The sequence below is a fragment of the Panulirus ornatus genome, chromosome 44, assembly GCF_036320965.1.
Source record: "Panulirus ornatus isolate Po-2019 chromosome 44, ASM3632096v1, whole genome shotgun sequence".
Taxonomy (NCBI): domain Eukaryota; kingdom Metazoa; phylum Arthropoda; class Malacostraca; order Decapoda; family Palinuridae; genus Panulirus; species Panulirus ornatus.
In genome coordinates this window covers 14,376,788-14,400,854 of record NC_092267.1, presented here as the reverse complement: position 1 = coordinate 14,400,854, position 24,067 = coordinate 14,376,788, and the positions used below count along the sequence as shown (strand labels likewise).

General features: G+C 40.8%; 1 protein-coding gene across 2 annotated transcripts in view; it reads left to right on the top strand.

Annotated features, from left to right (window-relative positions):
- The first annotated feature begins 10,393 nt into the window (after positions 1-10,393).
- The window catches only part of LOC139762771 (monocarboxylate transporter 10-like), a 145,693-nt gene continuing 132,019 nt past the window's right edge, over positions 10,394-24,067 (top strand). For both annotated transcript variants that reach the window (XM_071687903.1, XM_071687902.1), the window contains exon 1: positions 10,394-10,844. In XM_071687903.1, the coding sequence (XP_071544004.1) occupies positions 10,436-10,844 (409 nt within the window). In that variant the 5' untranslated portion in view covers positions 10,394-10,435. The remainder of the gene's footprint in view (positions 10,845-24,067) is intronic.

Below are 24,067 nucleotides of genomic sequence, written 5' to 3'. Positions count from 1 at the left end.
ATTTTATTTTGCTTTGTCGCTGTCTCCCGCGTTAGTGAGGTAGTGAAAGGAAACAGACAAAAGAATGGCCCAACCCACCCACATACACATGTATATACATACATGTCCACACACGCAAATATACATACCTATACAACTCAATGTATACATATATATACACACACACAGACATATACATATATACACATGTACATAATTCATACTGTCTGCCTTTATTCACTCCCATCGCCACCTCACCACACATGGAATAACAACCCCCTCATGTGAGCGAGGTAGCGCTAGGAAAGGACAACAAAGGCCCCATTCATTCACACTATTATTATTATTATTTTCTTTTCTTTTCTTTCATACTATTTGCCATTTCCCACGTTAGCGAGGTAGCATTAAGAACAGAGGACTGGGCCTTTGATGGAATATCCTCACCTGGCCCCCTTCTCTGTTCTTTCTTTTGGAAAATTAAAAAAATGAGAGGGGAGGATTTCCAGCCCCCCGCTCCCTCCCCTTTTAGTCGCCTTCTATGGCACACAGGGAATTCATGGAAAGTATTCTTTCTCCCCTATTTTATTTATATTTTATTATACTTTATCACTGTTTCCCGCATTAGTGTGGTAGCACAAGGAAACAGACGAAAGAATGGCCCAACCCACCCACATCCGTATGTATATACATACATGTCCACACATGCGCATATACATACCTATACATCTCAACATATACATATATATACACGCACAGACGTATATACACATGTACATAATTCATACTGTCTGCCCTTATTCATTCCCGTCGCCACCCTGCCACACATGAAATGATAACCCCCTCCCCCCCGACTCAGGAAAATTTGAGTGGAGGGGCTGGAACCCCCCTTGTATTTCAGTTTCTAAAAGATCAAATAGAAGGAATTAAAGAGGTACTATTCATGCTCCTTGAAGGCTCAGGCTGGTGTGTCTGAATGTGTGTGTCTGAAAAATGTGTGGAAGTAACCAAGATGAGAGGAAAGGAGAGATACATATTATGTTTTAAGAAAAAAAACCTGGATGTTCTGCCTCTAAGCGAAACAAAGCTCAAGGGTAGAGGCAAACAATTGTTTGGAAATGTCTTGTGAGTAAAGTCAGGGATTAGTTTGAGGGCAAAATCTCAATAAGTTATAATACTTCCACTGAAGCAGGAGTTGTGGTAGTGTGTGAGTGTAAGGAAGTGAGCTTCTGACTGATGTGAGCAAAATTGAAACTGGATTGCAGATGAGTGAATATTAGTGCTTTTGCACCTGGCCATGAATAGAATGAGAGGCAAGTGTTTTGGTTGAAGATGAGTGTATCAGCGGTTTTGATGCAAGAGTCCAGGTATTAGTGATGATTTAACTGCAAAGGTGAGTATGATTGGGGCATGGGGCATTCAGTAATGTGAATGGACGTGGTGAACAGCTTGAGTTGTGTATGCTGAAAAATGGCTGATGATTGGGAATACTTAGTTTCAAAAGATGTACCTTAATATTTACATCTTGAAATATATATGTTAATGTTACTCCATAGCAATGCAGTGCATGAATTCAAGGATGCATGTACATGAAATTATTGAAAGTTGAGATAATTCTCTTTGAAAACATTTTAGAGTAGTTTATGTTTTGTAAAATATTTTGTCCATGAAACCTACAGTGGTCATTGGGCATTATTGTATTCCATATTAATTGACAGGCATGCCAAAGAAATACTATCAGATGTGAATGTGCTGAGAGGTGCAGCTAGTGGGATGTTAGATCATTACTTCGTGGAGGCAAAGTTGAAGATTTGTAAAGGTTTTTGGACTGATGTGGTGCTGTATTTGATGGTTGAATAATAACCTGAATCCTTTATCTTGATTCATGACCATATTTAGATGAATTCACAAAATTCTATAGAGGTTGAGAATACAGACTAATGTTATTATTTTTTTATTATACTTTGTCGCTGTCTCCCGCGTTTGCGAGGTAGCGCAAGGAAACAGACGAAAGAAATGCCCCCCCCCCCCAATACACATGTATATACATACGTCCACACACGCAAATATACATACCTACACAGCTTTCCATGGTTTACCCCAGACGCTTCACATGCCTTGATTCAATCCACTGACAGCACGTTAACCCCGGTATACCACATCGCTCCAATTCACTCTATTCCTTGCCCTCCTTTCACCCTCCTGCATGTTCAGGCCCCGATCACACAAAATCTTTTTCACTCCATCTTTCCACCTCCAATTTGGTCTCCCTCTTCTCCTCGTTCCCTCCACCTCCGACACATATATCCTCTTGGTCAATCTTTCCTCACTCATTCTCTCCATGTGCCCAAACCACTTCAAAACACCCTCTTCTGCTCTCTCAACCACGCTCTTTTTATTTCCACACATCTCTCTTACCCTTACGTTACTCACTCGATCGAACCACCTCACACCACACATTGTCCTCAAACATCTCATTTCCAGCAAATCCATCCTCCTGCGCACAACTCTATCCATAGCCCACGCCTCGCAACCATACAACATTGTTGGAACCACTATTCCTTCAAACATACTCATTTTTGCTTTCCGAGATAATGTTCTCGACTTCCACACATTCTTCAAGGCCCCCAGAATTTTCGCCCCCTCCCCCACCCTATGATCCACTTCCCCTTCCATGGTTCCATCCGCTGCCAGATCCACTCCCAGATATCTAAAACACTTCACTTCCTCCAGTTTTTCTCCATTCAAACTCACCTCCCAATTGACTTGACCCTCAACCCTACTGTACCTAATAACCTTGCTCTTATTCACATTTACTCTTAACTGTATATACTAAGGCTTGAGACTCTTAATTGTGAAAATGTAGATTATTATGTGAGGTGTTATGAGGTAGAAAATTACAAAATAATTAGGTGTAAGGCCATAAAAGTAGAAAACAGACTGATGAGATGTGCCACTACAGTTGAAGAGTATATTTTAATCTGGTGTGGGAGTTAATGGAGATCATAGTCTGTTGAAAAGTGAATTTACAAAGGTAAAAAAGAAACTAGTTAAGTGTATGACCTTGTAAAGATAAGCTGGCCTGATATGATGCTGGCTGCATAAAGTTGACTATGTGTCTGAGTATGAATGCATTATTTGAAAAAAGAAAGCTCCTACAGTTTGTAAGATGTGTGATTATATATGTCAAGAATATTGTATTTTGTGGCAGTTGTGATATGTGTGTTACGGAGAAAGTTTTAAGTTTTTGTTGTCCTGTTGCTTAATGTTTTATATATGAACTATGAGTTTACTCGTATGTCTGAATATGCACACACACACACACACTATTATATGCCAAGCATCCATTTTATCTACCAGCCTCTAGGGAAGGATGAAGAATGGGTTGGACTTTGGACTGGCTGCACAGTTGCTCCTTTTACACAGAGGATTGATTTGCCCTTTGTATGGAGTACTGCTCTCACATCTGAGGTGGTTCTCACTCTGCATCTTTACTTGACAAAGTTAATCAAAAGCGGTCTGACATATAAACTTTCTCAGGCTAACTTCAAAACTTGACCTTGCCCTATGCCATATAACTTTGGTTTTTGCTCCCAAGTGCTGGCTACTTGTGTACCTCCACCACAATTTACTCTCCACAATTGGCAAGTCAAGGGTGGGCTATACTGATAACTGTTTCCCTCCACTTCAAAACTTTGGCATTCTCTATCCTCTCATGCCTTTCCTGATGACTATGGCGTGGCACATTTTAATAGACTGGTTTGTCATTTCCTAAGTCCTGGCCTCGATGTGGAGTTTTGTTCATCACTGGAGCCTCCAGCATTAAAAAAAAAAAAAAAATCGAACCTATGCGGGGTTAGGCCTGAGCAGGCCTTGCATAGGTAACGGTTAGTGTCTGGAGCTGATACACCAGGGGAACTATGTGTCGATTGCCAAGTTTGGATACACATAACGTAGAAATTAACTCCATGCTCCTTACTGTGTAACTAGATAGGTCAGCAGTAGTGTTAAGGCCTATATGAAACAATGACGTTAAAATAACTTTGAGACTGTATGAAAACCTAAATCAACCTAACAGATAGTTCAAAACTATCATTAGGAAAATTGGAATGTCTTTTGACCAGTCTAACATTTCGTATTCATGGAATAAATTGATTATATTAAATTGTGATTATCCACCTGTGGTAAAGTGCGACCTTTGTGTATGCTGAGGAGACCCTTAAGCGTCAGGCTAACGATCATTTAGTAGTCTCCCAGCGTCGTATTGCGTCCTGTTATAATGTTTTAATATTTTCCTCTTTTTACATGAGTTTATACTCATGTTGCCCCGTCATCTAACCTTTTTATGTGTATAATGTCTAATCTTACATATGTAGGTACGCCCAAACCTAAGCATGGGAGTAAGTCGAAACTGCGAATTTAACCAGTAAGCTAAAAAAAAAAAAAAAAAATGTATATTGTTTTGAGTCAAAAGTGAAGTTCAAAATTTTGGTTTATGTTTAGGGTGATTTAGATTACATTAGTTGGCGTTCAAGATTAATTTTCCTGAAGGGTTCTCATCTAAAGATTTATAGAATATTTCTTCTGAATTATTGTCTTGTAACAGATTTTATATCATAAGAAAAATAATTCAAAGTAGTATGTATATGAACTTTCTGATGAAAATTATTGAAAGTTAACTTTCGAATGCTCGCATGAACCCCAAGCGGCCGCTCAAAGTAGACGATTGACCAAAACGGTAAAATGTCTGAAAATTGTAAAAATAAGGAAGTTTTCGGCTCCTTGGGGGATTTAAGTAAGTTTTTTTCTTGATTCAGTTGATATTTAAAGGTAATTTATCATTGTATATAACCCAGCATTGTTGAACATCAATACACAGCCTGCTTCTTGGTTACTGATAGGGAAGGTAATTATTGCAAAACTAACTGAAAATTGGTTGATATATGACCAGTATTTTACCGATATACATACTGTCTTGAGAGGACTTTTTTTTCTCAATTCCAACAGCTGTTTCTCTGCTACATCTGTGCCTTATATATAAAGCATATGATACTAGGCAATTGATATATTCCTGGTATAGAAAGCCTATGCCAAAAGGGCGCCGGATTTCCTTTTATTAAGTCATAGTCTTAACCTAGCAGCTAGGGGCTGGTGGGGCTATAAATTTGATAATTACATATTTATTTATAACTGTGTAGTGTCATTGACAGTTATGTGGAATAGATATATAAAGCATTAGTCTATGACAGTTATGTGGAATAGATATATAAACCATTAGTCTCTTGCATCTTTGAATATTAACTGAACCAACATCATTATATTTGATTGAATATAAGTCGAGGTTAGGTGTGGTAGAGCGGTTTTGAAAACTGGCGGAGGGAGTTGATGTGTCCTTGGGTGGCAGTTTGTGGGGTGTTCTCTTGTCATCTCTTGTGTTCTTGATTTTCAACTTCAGAGAATCTTGCAATGTCGGTGGAGCTTCTTCCAACCCACTGTGGCACAGGAGATTGGTGGTCGCTCGTCAATTTCTCCGGTGACTCAAGGTTCATAGGAAATACGCACGCTATGATATGTTTTTATCCTTTTTTTTTTTTTTTAAATGCTGGTTTTATTTTTCCCTATGATCGGTTGCTATTGCCAGGCTGGGTCAAGATGCTGGATGTTCAAGGTGGAAAAAACATCTGGGTCTATCAGTATGTCTGGGGGTAAAGCATCAGTGATTTACAGCTGAAATCACACGAGAATCATTAATTCATTCCCAAGCATCATAGATGCAAAGCATTATTCTTTCGAAAGGAAAAATAAATCGTATTGAGTATCCTAGAACAAAGGAAACATGCCGGTTTTTAGATTAGGTTATTATTTGTCATGTTTCGGAATATTAAGGCATTGTGCGATAGGCTTCAGTGTTTCCTGGTTTGTTTCTTGGAAACCAATAGAATACAATAGGTATACAATAGATGACTTTAAATGAAATAGAAACTCGTTGATTTGGAACATAGATTGGCTTCAGTGTTTCCTGGTTTATTTCTTGGGAACCAATAGAATACAATAAGTATACAATAGATGATTCTAAATAAAATAGAAACTCGTTGCTTTGGAATACAGATATTACACAATGTTCACTTGATAATTTGATGAACCCACTGCCTGAACAGAGGTGTGGGTTTACTCCACTTGATAATTTAATGACCCCACTGCCTGAACAGAGGAGTGGGTTTACACCTCACGTGTATATTCTTAATTTTGCCACTGCTTAAAAGTTGACTGAAAACATTTGTGTCAATTACCAAGGGATGGACGTAGTAACAGCGTCGAAATACCTTGAGCCAACCATATTATGTGGTACAAAGATTAGCCTTAAAATTGAAGTGAGTATGTTTAACCCCATTAAGTGGTTATACCTCAGAGGACAAGATGAAGGTTAAGACACGAATCATTATGTAATACTTAACATATGATCCATTACCGCATCTACTGATCTGATATCCTAGGCACACCATTATAACTTTTCCAGATTGGATGTATGGAACGCAGCCAAGCATCCATTGTTTTATCATACTGTTATATGGTGAAGGGTAAAGGATTAAATACGAGACACGTGGGTTAAGGTATAATTTTTGCGGTCGAAAGGCAAGGCTTGGTATTGGAAGGTGGTCGAGGCAGCTCAGACACTGAAGGACAGAGAAAATGAAAGTATAATCTGACAGCGAAGTAAGTAAGTGAGGGGGGGTGGATAATGGTGGGTTATGGAGATAAGGGGTGTGGTGTGTGGGGCGCCCATATTGGTTGTCATGGTTACAGCCTGGGAGCAGCGCAGACCCAAGTTTGTTTACCAGTGTCTCGCCAGACGCCGCCGTGGTCGGGTGTACGCCTGCGTCCTCCTCCGCCTTTAATAACTTACAATGGGTAAGTGGGGATGTCATAATATCCCAGTACTTTGTGAAGAGTGAGATGAGCGTGAGGAGCAGTGATATGAGGATGGGATTTTTATTTCTTGCTGGGAGGCATCGGGGGAAATGGTCATATTTTTATCAAATGGCACACCTGGTGGCTCTCCTCGTGGGAAGCAGCGTCTGGCCCGGTGAATGACCATTACCCAGTGCCAAGGTGTGTAGGGAGGAAGCCAAGGGCCACAGTGAAACCTGGGATCCTCATGATTGGCGTTGGGTGTTGCACTCAACATTGCCAAAGCAAGAATTACGTGCGCTAAGACCGTCGCTTTTGAGGTTAGAGTGGAAGGTATTGATCTGTTGGTGTTGGTGGTGGTGGTGGGATGTTAAGGCAGGCAGCACACAGCGGGAGGGAGGGAGGAATGATACAAGTAATGGAGCTTCCCGAGTCTTAATACCCTTGTATATAAACCCAAGTAAAAGCATGTCTGGTGATATGATAATGTCAGTGTCACTATTGGATGTGATTTACGAATGAATGTGAATTTGATGTCATCTGTCAAAGACCTGTTACCAGAGGTTTAATTCATGCATATTGACCCATCGCTCACATAACGTGGTATATGAAATTTTTTTTTAAAAGCATGTGTGCATATATATGATGTTTCCTCATTCATTATGGTCATGGTAGCAGACCGTGAGAGCTGTGTATGCTACCTCACACTGACGGTCATGGAGTGGAATGACTTTTAGTTATTTGAAGGAAGGTTGTGTAGATCTCAGAAGACTTTTATATATATGTATTTATATGTTTCCATGTGCAGTACACAGTGGAAAACTAGGTGGATGTTACTGGCTGTGCTCTGCAAGAAGCAGATTAAATGGAAAAGAATCAACAGTAGTTTATGTACATATTGGCTGGTGAAGCCTTAGCTTATGGTTTCATGTTTTGTACTTTCTCAACCAGAGTTGGTAGGTATATAATATGGCGATATCAGAGTTTCAGTAATATATGTGTATTTCAACAAAAGTCCTTTTCCTGCCTCAGATAAGGTTTCAGAAATGTAATTTTATGGGGCTTGCAACATGATGTGAGCGTAACAGAAGAAATAATGTATCTTTTATTTCTCATAGAATGATCTTTGATGATGAAAAAAGAATGTAATTTCATAGTTAATCCATAAACATACTGAAATGATCTTGTCTCCCCTTTTAGGGAGCATTTTTCATAATGTGTCTATTAAGAGGTACATTACAGGGGGTTTGAGAAGTACATTATGGGTAACATATTCTTTTGCTAATGAAATAACTGGAGTACCGTTAATTGACTAGATCACGTGCATTTATTTTGATTTCGTGTGCTTAATTGAAAAATTTTACATTGAGCATGAGCTGAGTGTAGCATAGCTGAATTTTAAGTCTGACAGTTATATTCTAACAGAGAGCAGGATGCTTAATGTTTTCTGGTGACAGTTTTTGTGAAGAGACTTTCTAAGTTTCTACATACTTGGCTTTTAATACCATCTTAGGAGATCTCAGTGGGGCTTCCCAGGTTTGAAACAAATTTGCATGCAAAATATCAGTTGTCCTTGTAAAAGAATTGCTGTTAAGGTCAAGAGGCACGTACCCTAAGCAGAAGGGTACATGAACGACACATTTTGATGTATGAACTTTGATATTGTATTCATGAAATGTATATCTCATTAATATAAAGACAAAAAGATTTATAATTCAAACAAGTTCTGTTATAACAAATTCAAGATTCCAAAAGCTCAAGAATCAATAGAGAAGTTTTGTGACTGGTTGTATGGAGCATCAACATTCAGGTGATTCAAAAAGTTTAAAGATGGAGAAGTTCTTCTTATTGGTCTTGTTTATGTATGATTTTTTCCCCTCTTCCAATAGCCTTTGTCAGATAGTATAATGGTATACCAAAGTTCATTATTTTTCGAGACAATAGTTCTTGCATGTAAGACCATGAAACAAAAGTCAGTGGAACTAATAATAGAGGTATCTATAAATGGCTTTTTATAGATATTTTTGATTGAATTACCTTGTGCGTAAAGGAATGAGAGTTATTTTAGGGTGATAGCTGTATATACTGAGGAAAGAGGATATTTTCATGTCTACTTCATAGAGAATAGTTTGGCTAATTTCAGATGTTCTCAGGGACTTTAAGATTTAAACTTGTGGAAGCTGTGAATGGTTTTTGTATGCTTTCCTTTAGAAAAGAAATTTAAGTCTCAACTATGCTTAGAGAATTGTCATTTCTGGTTTTGACTGATAATGTAATTCTAGAGGATGCTATGATGTGCTTTCCGAGGGAAGGGTAATTTGACATGATTAACTCCAGATTTTACATCTTCCTGTTTTCTTTTGTCAACTTTTTTATGTCCTCTATGTATTCAGTTCAGTACTTATTATGATTTATTCATTTTCTTTTAAATTATGCAGTTAAGATTTTCTCCATTGAGCGTCATCATATTATCTGTAAACCCTTTGCAATATTTGATATATCTAATGCTAGTCTTATTTTAAAGTCTTTGGTGAATGACATGTGACAGTTCACTCTCTCCAGGTGTGTCACAAATTCTTGAAAGCAAACACATGGTCCATATATCATCCACCTCACCTGATGCTGCACAGTTCTTCTTCACTTTGATGGTCTATGCATGACACCATTGTCTCAGTTCCTACACTCCCATACACAGAGCCAGGTACACTTAGAGAAAATAAGATTTTTTTAAGTGTGTTTGCAAGACATTTTTAGGTAACTCATAGATATGAAGTTTAACTTTTTGGCATATATTTCTTATATATTTGTTTTATTTTTGTTGCAGTTGATACAAGTTGCAGTTAGGAAAAAGTGGATCCTCTAAATGAACCTTTCAAGATCTTTACTCTCATGAAAGTTTCCAACAAATGGCAAGTGCAGTTCTCTGTAATTATTTTGATATTCTAAAAATCCATTGCCTTCATCCAGAAGGAGAATACTGTATGTGAGACTTAATATCTAGGCTGCTAATGTTCAGAAGAAAAGGTACATTTACAGTACTTGCATGAATTGATGAAGGTTAATTAATCTTTAAGAAAAAATTGATATTTTTACAAGAAATTAATTGGAGAATGGATGATAGGTGCTAGCAAGCTGTTTATGCACAAGTGTGTAATGAATTTTGCACATTTATGTGATGATTGAGCAAGAAATTTGAGTAATGCAACAGAAATAACATGAGTTGAAAATAACATTGTACAAAGTTATGTTTATACATGTGCAAGAATAGAGTTCCTAAGGATTTTTTTTGTGAAACTGATTTTTTTCTGGGTGTTAAAAACCAGTCCTGAAACCACAAGAAAGTGTTTGATCTTTTTTTGTGTAACAATTTTGGGAATCCCATCTTAAGTCAGTATAAATATAAAATTTATGTTGAAAAATACTTGTATGCTGAAATTCTTATTGTCCTCAGACTTTGTGGACCAGTGATGAAGTATTGAATACATACTTATATACATACAGATATATATAGTATATATATTTATATATATAGAAGATAACAACAACAGAAATGGCAGTAACAGAAGCAGAAGAGCATATGGTGGAGGAAGGCGCCCAGTCTGTTGTCGTGCCCGAAAGGAATACCAGCCAGAGAGAAGAGAATGCACTTCAGGCTATAGGAAGTACTGAGACCACACCTGTAACGGAAATCTGTGCTTTAGAAAATGGCCATGTACAAGTAATGATAGGGGATGAACCCACGATGGCAGAAAAAGTTGCCATGGAAAACTATGACGTCCCGGCTCATGTGCTTGCATTTGTCCCACCGGATGGAGGTTGTCGAGCATGGGTGGTGATGTTTGCCTCTTTCCTATGCAACGGTATTATATTTGGAATAATAAATTCAAGTGGAGTAATTTACAGCAATCTTGTGAATAGACTTGAAGAAGAAGGGGACCCCAATGCTGCATTCAAGACATGTAAGTGTTACAATTCCATTTGTAATTTATTTAGAATTATTTTAATTGGTAATGGAGTGAAGTTCTTGTGTAATTATTAATGGTTAATAAGTATATGTAGTATTAAGAGCTAATATGTATATACTGATGTTCTATTTTCTTGATTATTTACATAAATAATTGAAAAGTTTTTGCCTGAGAAATATTTGTCATCTCTTAATTCATTATGTTTATGGTGTTTTGTAAGAGATAGTTTTAGTTTACATTAATCATTTTATAATATTGTAACCGAGGTTGCCTTTGCTTAAAACTAATGATTGTATTTGTGAGGATTACAACCCTGACTAGGAATAATCATCCACCTCACTACCTTTAGGAAAATGCTTATGTCATAGACATGTAAGCATTTCATGAGAATGTATTGACTTAAAAGAGTAATAAAAGATAAAGATTATCATTATTGTGCCTTGGCACATTTAGTGGTGACATGAATGAGTGAATGATATATGGATACTGGACATTTTATTAGGTAATTGCATTTTATTAGTTACTGTTGTATCATACTTGTATTTTAGGGTTTGCAATGTTAGTTTCTAGGAGTGTTTCACCTACCTGTACTTGATAAATCCCATTTCTTCCCATCTCTTGTTAGCCTTCCCCACTGTTAACTTGCAGTCTTACTGTATTCTTCACATGCTACATTACCATTGCAGAACAAAATATCAACAATTTAGCTGATGTTCTCATGTGTCTTAGTTCTTGTATTATGATTAGGACTGAGAGAGGTTTGAAAGATGGTTTCAGAAGCACACATAAGCCTGCTTTGTTAGGTAAGTGCAGAGGTGTTATATTATAGTTCAGGTTGTACCTCTGCAAGTGCTGCAGGATTAAGTAAGAAGCTGAGGTATGGTGAGATAAGAATGAGTTAGGTTCACATAGTGATGATAAGGTTGATGTGTGGTGTAGTAAAGCATGCTTTCTCTGGGAGAGTTGCGTGGATGCCAGGTCTCATGGAGCTTTTGCTGAAGTCTGAGTTTATGGGCAGTTTTTCTTTGTATTTTCCACTGAAGGAGGCACGGCCGTCAAATTAGTAGTTCAGGATGCTGCAGGAGCCAAGCGTTGGTTGTTTTCCTTAGATTCCTGCTGGAGGGCAGGAGCCAGAGTAAGTTAGTGGGAGTACTGCTGAAGATCATAGGTGATGAGGCACCACAAAATCCCTGCCAGAGAGTAGTGAGCTAGAGTCACATGGTGGAATTGTCTAGGTGCAGTGTGTGCTTTAGTGTCCAAGACCTAGTGGAATGGCAAACTGACTCAGTGAGGCACAGATAGTTATGAATCAAGTTTGATTAACCACACTAATATCATTAATTGTGTGGGTGTGGCCATTAAGTTGAACACTGGAGGATTGTGGTGGATTATTGTCAGACGTGGATGACCCTCCTGTTAAGGTCATTGTCATCTACCTGTTTGTACATGTCCCTGGGAATGAGCCTACCTGTGTAACAAGGTGAGTGTCAGGTGCTTGTTGAGACAGACCATGAGTGTTTTCAACTGCACTGAGAGATATGCATGATGCGTGTGTCTTTATGAATGACGGTTATGCTGCTTCCTTTCCCAACCTTTCTATGTAAAGGACGCTTGGGCAGTGTTGAGGCAGATGATACATTTGGTTGGACATAGAGTGCTGGTAGATTTACAGTGGATGGAGGTTAGGTCAGGTCTGGAGTGTCCTTATTGTTTTTGGTAGTGGTTATAGAGAGCAGGAGACTGCTAGATGTAGCAGACTGGTTACGATATCCTGTAGGACTATTGTTTCCTCAATTTGTTAATGAAAAAAAGAAATTGGGAAGGATGTCAGGTTGAGGAACCAGGCTGGATGAGAATCTTGGTGGGAAGGAGGCAGACAACGGATGGTTATGGTCGGGTTGAGGTGGAAGATTGGTGAGTGCTGGATGAATGCATCCAAACATCTCTCGGTCATTCCATGGATCACCAATATGGCAGGTGTTCTTGTTTGTTCTTTTGCAGAGGTGAGGACTGAGAGTCGGGTATGGATATATTAGTAAGTGCTTTGTTGGATAGTTACTGAGGTGATGTAACTCATGGCACGCTGCTGCAAGCGGTGCAACTTTAAGCAAGAAGGTGAAGTAAGTTTAGGTGGGGTTAGGGTAGGTTGGCGGCGTTCCCGCAGGTCTTTCGCGAGAGCTGCGAATATCAACGTTGGATCTCGTGAAGCGTCTGTGGAAGGAAGGTACTGTTGCCAAGGTTGCTATAGAGCGAAGATGACAATGTCCAATAAGAATCTTAACAGGAGGGCAGGAGTCAGAGTAACTTGACCGCTGCGGAAGGTATTAGGCGATGTGGCACCACAGCACTTCTACCTGAGAGTGATGAGCCAGGTGTCGTATGGACATTTTCGGGCTCAGAGTGAATCTCAGCGTCTGAGAATCAGTGGAGGTAAACTGGTTGCTTTTTCTTTTTCTATAGTCGAGACGTAACAGGCAATGGACTCAAAGGAATATCTTGATCACGCGCAAAATTGTGATCCTTTCCAATATATATATATATATATATATATATATATATATATATATATATATATATATATATATATATATACTAGCGTAAGCCAGGTACTCGGTTCATTGAGCAGCCCCATAGGTAAAGATGAAATTCGTAAATGCTTTACCTTATCTCATTTTTCTCCCTTTCTTAATTCTCTCTATATTTTCATTACGGTTCGGCTGTGAGGTGGACTTTCGCCCGTGACTAGAGCCTCCGACGAAAGAAAGAGAAAAACATAAGATTCGAACCTTTTTGCTCGACCCCGGGCGGCCGGTTCGTCAATGCGTCACGTCAGCAACGCTGACCGCTGCAACACGGTTGCATAGTTCATCCAATCGGACCCTGAAGGATTATAGTGAATAGGTGGACCTTCCATTAAGGTCAGTGTCGTCTTAAGTTCTCGGTGGCTGGCTCGCGAGCTTTACCTAGTTAGCATAGGGTCAGGCTAGGTTTCTGTTGGGTGGTTGATGAGATAATGGCACTGGATTAATGCAGGCCATGGGAGTAATTTCAACACGTGAGGTCATTGTCGGTGAGGTAAGCAGGATGTGTGTGTGTGTGTGTTTTGTGTGTGTGTGTGTGTCTGCATTGTCAGTGGAGAATGAAGCAAAAAAAAAAAAACTTCCCAAGTTTCGCGTTTCCCGGAAACTTTCGCGAGCAGTTATGCACTCCACTCCCCATCTCACATATAATATCACCAGACATCATATAAACACGAATATTGTTCTTCGAAACAAAGATTTTCCAGCACTGGCTTAGTCCCTTCAAAGTATTCTCCCTTGAGACATGTTCGTTCTCTCTCTCTCGCTCTCTCTCTCTCTCTCTGTCTCTCTCTCTCTCTCTCTCTCTCTCTCTCTCTCTCTCTCTCTCTCTCTCTCTCTCTCTCTCTCTCTTTCTCTCTCTCTGACGTAGTCTCGTGTTGCTCGCAGCGTCGGGTTACCCAGGCTTGAGGTTAGGTGGTGGAATACATCTCGGCGCGTCGTTGTTACCATGACAGGCAGTTTATTTTAAAGGATCTCGTTTGTTCACACGGTTGACGGTAAATCAATGTAGATGAAGGTCATACTGTCGCAGGTTATGGCCTGTGTCACAGCCCCTCAGGGTTACAGGGTAATGGGACGACGCATCTTGACGTGTCCCGTGCGATGGATATTGATGGACACGATCATGCCCACATTGTCCGTGGCGAATTCCCGCGGGAATGGTTAACATGGCAAAGCGTTTTTTTGTGTTGTTGTCCCCTGGTACGTATGCACCACACCCGCCACCTCCTGCCGGTCTAGTGGTTTTGGCTGTGGTTGGTGAAAGGACGCACCGTCTGTGCACACAAGGAGCTACGGATCACCGAGAAGCGCTCTGATGCCGGGACTGAAGGAAGCGTAGCCTAACATTGCTGATTCCCCTGACGTCAGTTCCCATAGCAACAGCATCATTACACATTTTTAAGTATATATGAGTGAAGCACTAAATGACAAACGTCTCCTATTAAACCTCTACATTCTTCAATAAAACCTACACTTTACATCTTTTTTATACAATAACTTAACTATATTTCTCTCCTGTTCCTTCCCCCTCTCTTGTTTCTTCCATTACCATCCAGTTACGTAAAACTGAAAGTAAGTGAGGTAAGGGGAAAGTAATGCGGCAAGGGTGTGGGCCAAGACATGGACCCCACAGCTAACCAGGTGACAGGGTACAAGTACTCTTGTGTTTGTAACTCAAGACTTCTTCAAGGGTCTTCTTGGCATTGTGTACGTAGACCTCACAAGACTCATTCTTCAAGGGTCTTGGCATTGTGTACGTAGACCCCACAAGACTCATTCTTCAAGGGTCTTGGCATTCTGTACGTAGACCTCACAAGACTCATTCTTCAAGGGTCTTGGCATTGTGTACGTAGACCTCACAAGACTCATTCTTCAAGGGTCTTGGCATTGTGTACGTAGACCTCACAAGACTCATTCTTCAAGGGTCTTGGCATTGTGTACGTAGACCCCACAAGACTCATTCTTCAAGGGTCTTGGCATTGTGTACGTAGACCTCACAAGACTCAGGGATGAGAAGTGTCGGAGACCACGAGGATGACTAATACAGGAAAACCATCATGATGAACAAGTCCAAGGAGCCTCCATGATGAAGTAGCACAGGCAGCCATAATGTTGACTACTACAAGGAGACAATGAAAGTCAGAAGTCGTGTGCAATTTGGATATCAACATAGTACGTTGGAGGGATAAACGTTTGGTGCATTGTGGAGTGTGTCATGCGAACGGTTGGTACCGCTGATATGAGTTGCCATGTACTGCAGGTGTGACCAGCCCGTGGGTAAACGTAAACTAACTTATCCGTCTTCTGAAGTGCTACATTTATTTAACATTATGACACGTTTCCTCTTCTCCTACACTGCTACATTTATTTAACATTATGACACGTTCCCTCTTCTCCTACACTGCTACATTTATTTAACATTATGGCACGTTTCCTCTCCTACACTGCTACATTTATTTAACATTATGACACGTTCCCTCTTCTCCGTTATCTCATTTACCTCCATGTTTGCATAGTTGCTTTTCGTTTATATAAAGGGTACGGATGTCAGGTCACCATCTGTTGTATTATTTAAATTAGCGTATCATTTCATACGTTAAACATTGGAAACTGTGCTTGATTGTCGTATTGTGTGTCAGTGATTTCACAAGAAATTTACACCCCATATTATCTTCAGGAATACTTTTTTCAAATGAACCGAATCTAAAAACGCGACCATATATATAATGGTCGCGTTTTTGGATTCGGTTAGTCATTTGAATTATATATATATATATATATATATATATATATATATATATATATATATATATATATACATATATATATATATATATATATATATATATATGTAAGGCATGTGTACGTGTAGGAAGAGAGGAAAGTGATTGGTTCTCAGTGAATGTAGGTTTGCGGCAGGGGTGTGTGATGTCTCCATGGTTGTTTAATTTGTTTATGGATGGGGTTGTTAGGGAGGTGAATGCAAGAGTTTTGGAAAGAGGGGCAAGTATGAAGTCTGTTGGGGATGAGAGAGCTTGGGAAGTGAGTCGGTTGTTGTTCGCTGATGATACAGCGCCGGTGGCTGATTCATGTGAGAAACTGCAGAAGCTGGTGACTGAGTTTGGTAAAGTGTGTGAAAGAAGAAAGTTAAGAGTAAATGTGAATAAGAGTAAGGTTATTAGGTACAGTAGGGTTGAGGGTCAAGTCAATTGGGAGGTAAGTTTGAATGGAGAAAAACTGGAGGAAGTAAAGTGTTTTAGATATCTGGGAGTGAATCTGGCAGCGGATGGAACCAGGAAGCGGAAGTGGATCATAGGGTGGGGGAGGGGGCGAAAATTCTGGGAGCCTTGAAGAATGTGTGGAAGTCGAGAACATTATCTCGGAAAGCAAAAATGAGTATGTTTGAAGGAATAGTGGTTCCAACAATGTTGTATGGTTGCGAGGCGTGGGCTATGGATAGAGTTGTGCGCAGGAGGATGGATGTGCTGGAAATGAGATGTTTGAGGACAATGTGTGGTGTGAGGTGGTTTGATCGAGTAAGTAACGTAAGGGTAAGAGAGATGTGTGGAAATAAAAAGAGCGTGGTTGAGAGAGCAGAAGAGGGTGTTTTGAAATGGTTTGGGCACATGGAGAGAATGAGTGAGGAAAGATTGACCAAGAGGATATATGTGTCGGAGGTGGAGGGAACGAGGAGAAGTGGGAGTCCAAATTGGAGGTGGAAAGATGGAGTGAAAAAGATTTTGTGTGATCGGGGCCTGAACATGCAGGAGGATGAAAGGAGGGCAAGGAATAGAGTGAATTGGATCGATGTGGTATACCGGGGTTGACGTGCTGTCAGTGGATTGAATCAGGGCATGTGAAGCGTCTGGGGTAAACCATGGAAAGCTGTGTAGGTATGTATATTTGCGTGTGTGGACGTATGTATATACATGTGTATGGGGGTGGGTTGCGCCATTTCTTTCGGCTGTTTCCTTGCGCTACCTCGCAAACGCGGGAGACAGCGACAAAGCAAAAAAAAAGAATATATATATATATATATATATATATATATATATATATATATATATATATATATATATCAACTGCTACCCATGAACACAGCCACTTGCAGATATACGGATAATAGATAACATTAGGCTAATTTTAGGTCACTCGTGAACAGCGAATAATTGTCAAGACTCGTCGAAGCTTCGAACCTCAGACCAATGATTTCCGGCCCAGACCTTGCCGAAGTCGTCCAGGATTTCCGAGCCTGGGCCACCACAAACATGATCACGCTCCCACCCGCCTAACCCTAAAAATGACTACTGTAAAATGACTTATGACCACACAAACACCCCAAACCTCATACCGCCACACCCCCCCACACTATCACCACATCCCGCCGCCACCCCCCCACACTATTACCACATACCGCCATCAAAGACACTTGTGATGAAACTACACCTAATACTTAGTATAACCTCCGTTGACTACAGTGACATCTGAGAGAGACTTAGCCACTCCCGCAACTCCATTACGTGACAGAACAATTCTCTCTTGATTACGGTCGGTTCATCCCAGCCACTGGTCACTCACATGGAACCCGGAGGTCCTCTACCACGAGTGACACCAGGTTAATCATTCTGGTCATTCGAGATCTGCCTCAAACCAGTCCTGGACAATCCGTGCATCGTAAGTAGGGCCGTTAAAGCCACCTTGTTGGTGAACTCTTTTCTCCCGCTCTCTCGTAGATGTGAGTGGAACATTTTTGTCAATAATTCAGCATATTTTTCCGCTCTTGAGACAAAACTCCTCAGCTCGGCCAGCTAGCTTGCCCAACACGACGCCACGTCATCATCCACCCACAGACTTCAGCCCGCGATGCGGCCATTGCATCTCAGGAAGGAACATTTTTCTAGTGGTGTACCGTTAATGTTCATGATCGGGATGCATCCCGGGGTGCCCAGGGGTCAAGCGCATAGGTTCGAGTCCTGATTACAGCAGTCGGTCCACAGTCCGCCGAGCTCTTCATCCACCCCTAGGGGTTGTCGATTAAATGAGTATCTGGCTCATGTTAAGATATATATATATATATATATATATATATATATATATATATATATATATATATATATATATATATATATATATCCCTAGGGATAGGGGAGAAAGAATACTTCCCACGTATTCCCTGCGTGTCTTAGAAGGCGACTAAAAGGGAAGGGAGCGGGGTCTGGAAATCCTCCCCTCTCATTTTTTTTTAATTTTCCAAAAGAAGGAACAGAGAAGGGGGCCAGGTGAGGATGTTCCCTCAAAGGTCCAGTCCTCTGTTCTTAACGCTACCTTGCTAACGCGGGAAATGGCGAATAGTATGAATGAATATATATATATATATATATATATATATATATATATATATATATATATATATATATATATATATATATCCTTTGATTAGGACCTCAGCTTCCCTTGCCGTCTCAGCTTAACAAAAGAAAAATGACTTTAGGGTGAATATAGAAGAACGCTGGAGATAATGTTTTCGCCATAGTTATAGTGAAGAAAGGACTGACACGGAAAACAGCTTGTTTACAAGGACACCATAAACCTTCCAGTGATCATGTCAGCAGAATGGTGCATTGAATGAGTCAGGAACGCCAGGCGAAAATCGACAGTGCTAAACCGTAATGTGTTACAACCAATGCACTTGCTTACGTTGTGTTGACTCTGCGCCAGGCACAAGGAAAACGCGTCACAAAATATGACATTCTGCCAGAACTCCGGTGGCATCTCTGCATACAGTGTTGCAAGTGCTTTATCGACCCTCTCTCTCTCTCTCTCTCTCTCTCTCTCTCTCTCTCTCTCTCTCTCTCTCTCTCTCTCTCTCTCTCTCTCTCTCTCTCTCTCTCCAGGTTACAGCTGGGGGTCTGAGCGACCGAAGTCTTCTTCGCGCCACTGTTCGTATATACCGCATCCTAGCCAGCCTTCCATCGCTCCGGATGTTTCTTGGTGTGGTGGTGTAACTTGATTAGGGGCGACCTGAAAGCGGTGGATGGTTCTCCGTTTTGCCTTCCTCCTGAAATCGCTGAATCTCCACCCACCTCCCTCCCCGCTCTTCTGCCTTCGCGGAATGTTTGTGCTGTGTTCACGATCCTCGCCCTCTTAAGCAGAGGGGGATCATAGCTCCTCTCATCTCCCTGGTAGATGGATGCACGGTGCTTGCTCCCTGGTGGATGGATGCACAGTGCTTGCTCCCTGGTAGATGGATGCACGGTGCTGGCTGTAATACTAGGGTATAGGGTATGTCGTAGGTCTACCTGGTGTCTCGTGCGCGGAGGTGTAAGCTGAAATGACCAGGCGAAGGTCGCCTGACCGAATCCCTCCCTCTGGGTTCATTTGAACCCTCATTTGATCAGCAACAGTTATGCAGCTTCAGAAATTGAGGCTTGGCAGCCACGGGTAAGTTAAACCTGTACAGTTTAAGGTTTTTAATAACGTTCCACGAATTATGTTTCATCTTCGGACGAAACCCTGACACGGATTTTGTCTTTCATTTTACGCACACTGCACGACGAGGCTAAATAAACCTTTCTCTTTTTTTAACGTTCATTTGAATTCTCGTCCTCGATATTTTTTTTTATGTAATCCCTGGCCTCGATGAACTCAGGCGTGCATGATAATGATAGTTTAAAAAAAAAAGTGTGGGAAAGTGTGTCATCCTTAGCAAGAGCCAGAAATTTATTCTCCACTACTTTCGTTGGTTTCTTCTTAAGAAGGGTATTTCTTTTTTTGTCTTTTTCTGACAACGACGACGCTGCTTTTAACGCTGTGGTGGCAAGGCGTGTTATGGGGCGGATCATAATGCATTTACCTTGATGTAATGATTTATGACCTTTTGTGACATGTAAGCCTTTAAGGTTAGGTTTGGCAAGGGTAAGCATAGGTTAGGTCAGGTTAGTTTAGAATAGGTCAGATTAGGTTAGGTTAGGTTTGATTAGGTTAGGTTAGTGTAGATTAGGTTAGGTCAGGTTAGTTTAGATTAGGTCAGGTTAGTTTAGAATAGGTTAGGGTAGTTTAGATTAGGTCACGTTAGTTTAGATTAGGTTAGGTTAGGTTAGGTTAGTTTAGATCAGGTCACGTTAGTTTAGAATAGGTTAGGTTTGATTAGGTTAGTGTAGATTAGGTTAGGTCAGGTTAGTTTAGATTAGGTCACGTTAGTTTAGATTAGGTTTGATTAGGTTAGTGTAGATTAGGTTAGGTCAGGTTAGTTTAGATTAGGTCAGGTTAGGTTAGTTTAGATTAGGTCACGTTAGTTTAGAATAGGTTAGGTTTGATTAGGTTAGTGTAGATTAGGTTAGGTCAGGTTAGTTTAGATTAGGTCACGTTAGTTTAGATTAGGTTAGGTTTGATTAGGTTAGTGTAGATTTGGTTAGGTCAGGTTAGTTTAGATCAGGTCACGTTAGTTTAGATTAGGTCACATTAGTTTAGATTAGGTTAGGTTTGATTTAGGTTAGTGTAGATTAGGTTAGGTCAGGTTAGTTTAGGTCACGTTAGTTTAGGTTAGGTCAGGTTAGTTTAGATTAGGTCACGTTAGTTTAGATTAGGTTAGGTTAGGTTAAGTTTGGCGTTTCTATCAGGTTAGTTTAACTTAGGTTTGACTAGGTTAGGTCGGGGTAGTATGGATTTTGATTGTCAAGGTCATGCCACATCAGGTTCGGTCAAGTTTGTGAGACGCGTTGAACTGCATCCACAAGGAATTCGCCCAATTGTTTTCAGTTTATAGTTTCTGCGGGAGACGTAGTGATTGTACGGAATCTGTCTATCGCTGGACGGATAGACAGATATCACTTAAGACTGACAGATATTACTTAAGACTGCACCAACTGGAACCCTTCTAGTTGTGATAGATAAATGTGAATACCGACCATCTCCACACAGTCTGCCACATGGACATCCAACTCTATGGTTCTGTTGCTCTTCATTCCCATGGTCGGGGCATGAAGGTGTTATATGGCTTGGCTATGTTATCAAGAAATACGAACGAGGGGGAAAATATGTTTTAACAGTTAAGACTTATATCGTTATACCTTGAGCACGACGTGACGACCCTAGACCACAACAGCACGACCTTTGACCACAACAGTTACAATCTATATAAAGCATGACCTCATTACCCTTGGGTGTGATGGCGTGACATATGACCAAGCCATCTTAGGGTCAGGTCATAGGTCACGCCATCTCGGGCTGCACCGTCACGTTCAAGGAAAAGTTGTATTAGGCATCTCTTTGTACAGGATCGTACCCTCCTGTATTAGCCATCTCTCTTTGTACAAGGCGTAAGATGTATTTCCATTTTTAGTGAGGAGTTCTGTAGCTCATTATGCCATGTAGGCTGAGTCCTGTTTGGACTCTCAAAGGTATAACTTCACAGGAGAATGATTTACAGGAGAGAAAACCATAATTGGATGTTATCTGGCCATTATCGAGGACGATAGGCTGGATCAAGTAGCTTGGCCTGATCTTTCGTGAGCTTTTTGTAAACATTATTGTTATTATTATTATATGGAAATATGCTTTTAGTGCCACGTTATCCCTCATTGTTGATATACCGCTGACTCCAGATTGTCTTACGTAATAGGAACTATTATAAGGTTTTAGTTATTTGGTTTCAGAAAAGTCATGTTTGTGTGATGGGTTAGGGGGTGACTGAGTTAGGTGAGGGAGTGAATGTATTGTATAATTGAGCCAGCCGAGGGAGGCGGCAGTACACAGGAGTGAGGCTTCTGTGGTTGCTAATCGTTAGAAGCTCTGGGCCGACATTTTACGGTCTTCGCTCTTCCCACCTGACCTTCACCAGCTGTTTGCTCAACACGTCTCGTATCTGTCATGTATCTCACTGGTATCGCCACTCAGCTCATCATGTTTCATACGATTGTCCTCGCTGTGTCATTACTCCAGACTCAGTTCCGCCTATATTTTGTGCTGTAGGTTCGTGAACTTGAGACACACACCATGGAAAAAAATAGAAAAACAAAAGGATCTAAGTCAGTGAGTACCCGAAACGGTTTAAGTAGTCATTGGGTAGGCAAAGTAGATTTGATGGAGTCGACTCTTTCGTCTTGATTCCTTAACTGTTATCTTATCATCGAGATATAAGAATTAGACTTGTGTTCACCAGAAGCACCTCTTATTAACGAACGATGTAGTGCATCGAGTCTATTTGTTTCGTAATGGATTCCTCTCTCTCTCTCTCTCTCTCTCTCTCTCTCTCTCTCTCTCTCTCTTTCCCCCGTACTGCTATCCTCATGGCATATTCATCGGTAAATGTGCTTAACTTTAGGTTAGGGCGGGAGTTCTTCCTTTTTCTCCAATATGTCATTCATTAGTTACATTCTACAGTCGTATGTGGATATAGTTACAAAAAAGGAGGTAGCTAGAGTACATGGATGGAATTACCTGATTCACTGAAGTGTATATTGCGGGTTTTAACTGTGTTCTTTCATGGGGGCGTGGGAACTAACTGAAGGTGATTTTTATGATATAATGTCTTAAGACATTCCATGTTTTGAAGATTATATCTCATCAGTGTATGCTAGGAATCCGTATTCCAATTTTCTTTTTTTTTTTTTACATTGTGTTGATTCTCAGCCCACGAATGATTACTACGTTGTAGACTTTTCTCGTTGTTAACCCCCAAAAACGCGATGCACACGACCTTCGAGTTCGTCCATATGATTCAGAGACGTGATGCCTGGCTGGCCTGGTCTTCGACCTGATTAGATTTTTTTTTGGGGTCGTGTTGTTTGTGCTCAGCCTACGTATCACCCAGCTTAGCTAGTAAAAGCCTGCTTGATCGACTGAGTCATCCACCATCGTTCGTGTAGGCCCATTTTCTCTAGGCTGTTCATCCGCGTTCATCAGCACTACCAAGAATTCTCTGCAACCTCATCTTCCCGTGAACTCAATATTCTTAATCCAGAACACCTCGTGGGGGGGGGGGGGGGGTTATGTAATCGAGGAGCCAAGAACGGAGGAGTGTGGATATGAGGAATCGAGGATTGGTAATGGAGAAAACCAGTTTAACCGTTCATCATGGCTCGCATAGACGCCTCCAGAAAGTAGCTACATCTAAATCGTCATGTACATGCATCTACATCCAAGAAGGCCATCATACATCACCACGTCAGTGAAGAACTGCACGTAACACCACTTCTTAGAAGGCCACAGTCATCACAAGACTTCCATATATTTACGCAGGATGTGGATAACTTCGAGGAAAAATGAAACGCCTCAAGTCCGAGCGCAGTTTCGTGTATTAATCACACAGTCAGGAGAGACACGGGAATTGATGTGCTTAGGCACGAAAGTGAACCCTGATGTATCGTGTGTCCTTTTTCCTCGTGGTTCTCACCAGATACAAGATCACGCGCACCATTGTTACCTTCTGCAACATGGAGTGTATTTCGCATTTATTGACGGATTATTGCCAGCCATGATGGTGCATCTTTACCCTGGACCAGAAGATGCCCTTTTTCCATTAGGGAAATGGCCGGGCTTCCTCGCTCGTACGCCACAGTTCACAGTGAACCGTCGTACGCCTTTCTAGTTTTGTGCTCACGTCAGCGGCTGGCTGATTACGACGGCCAAGCTTAT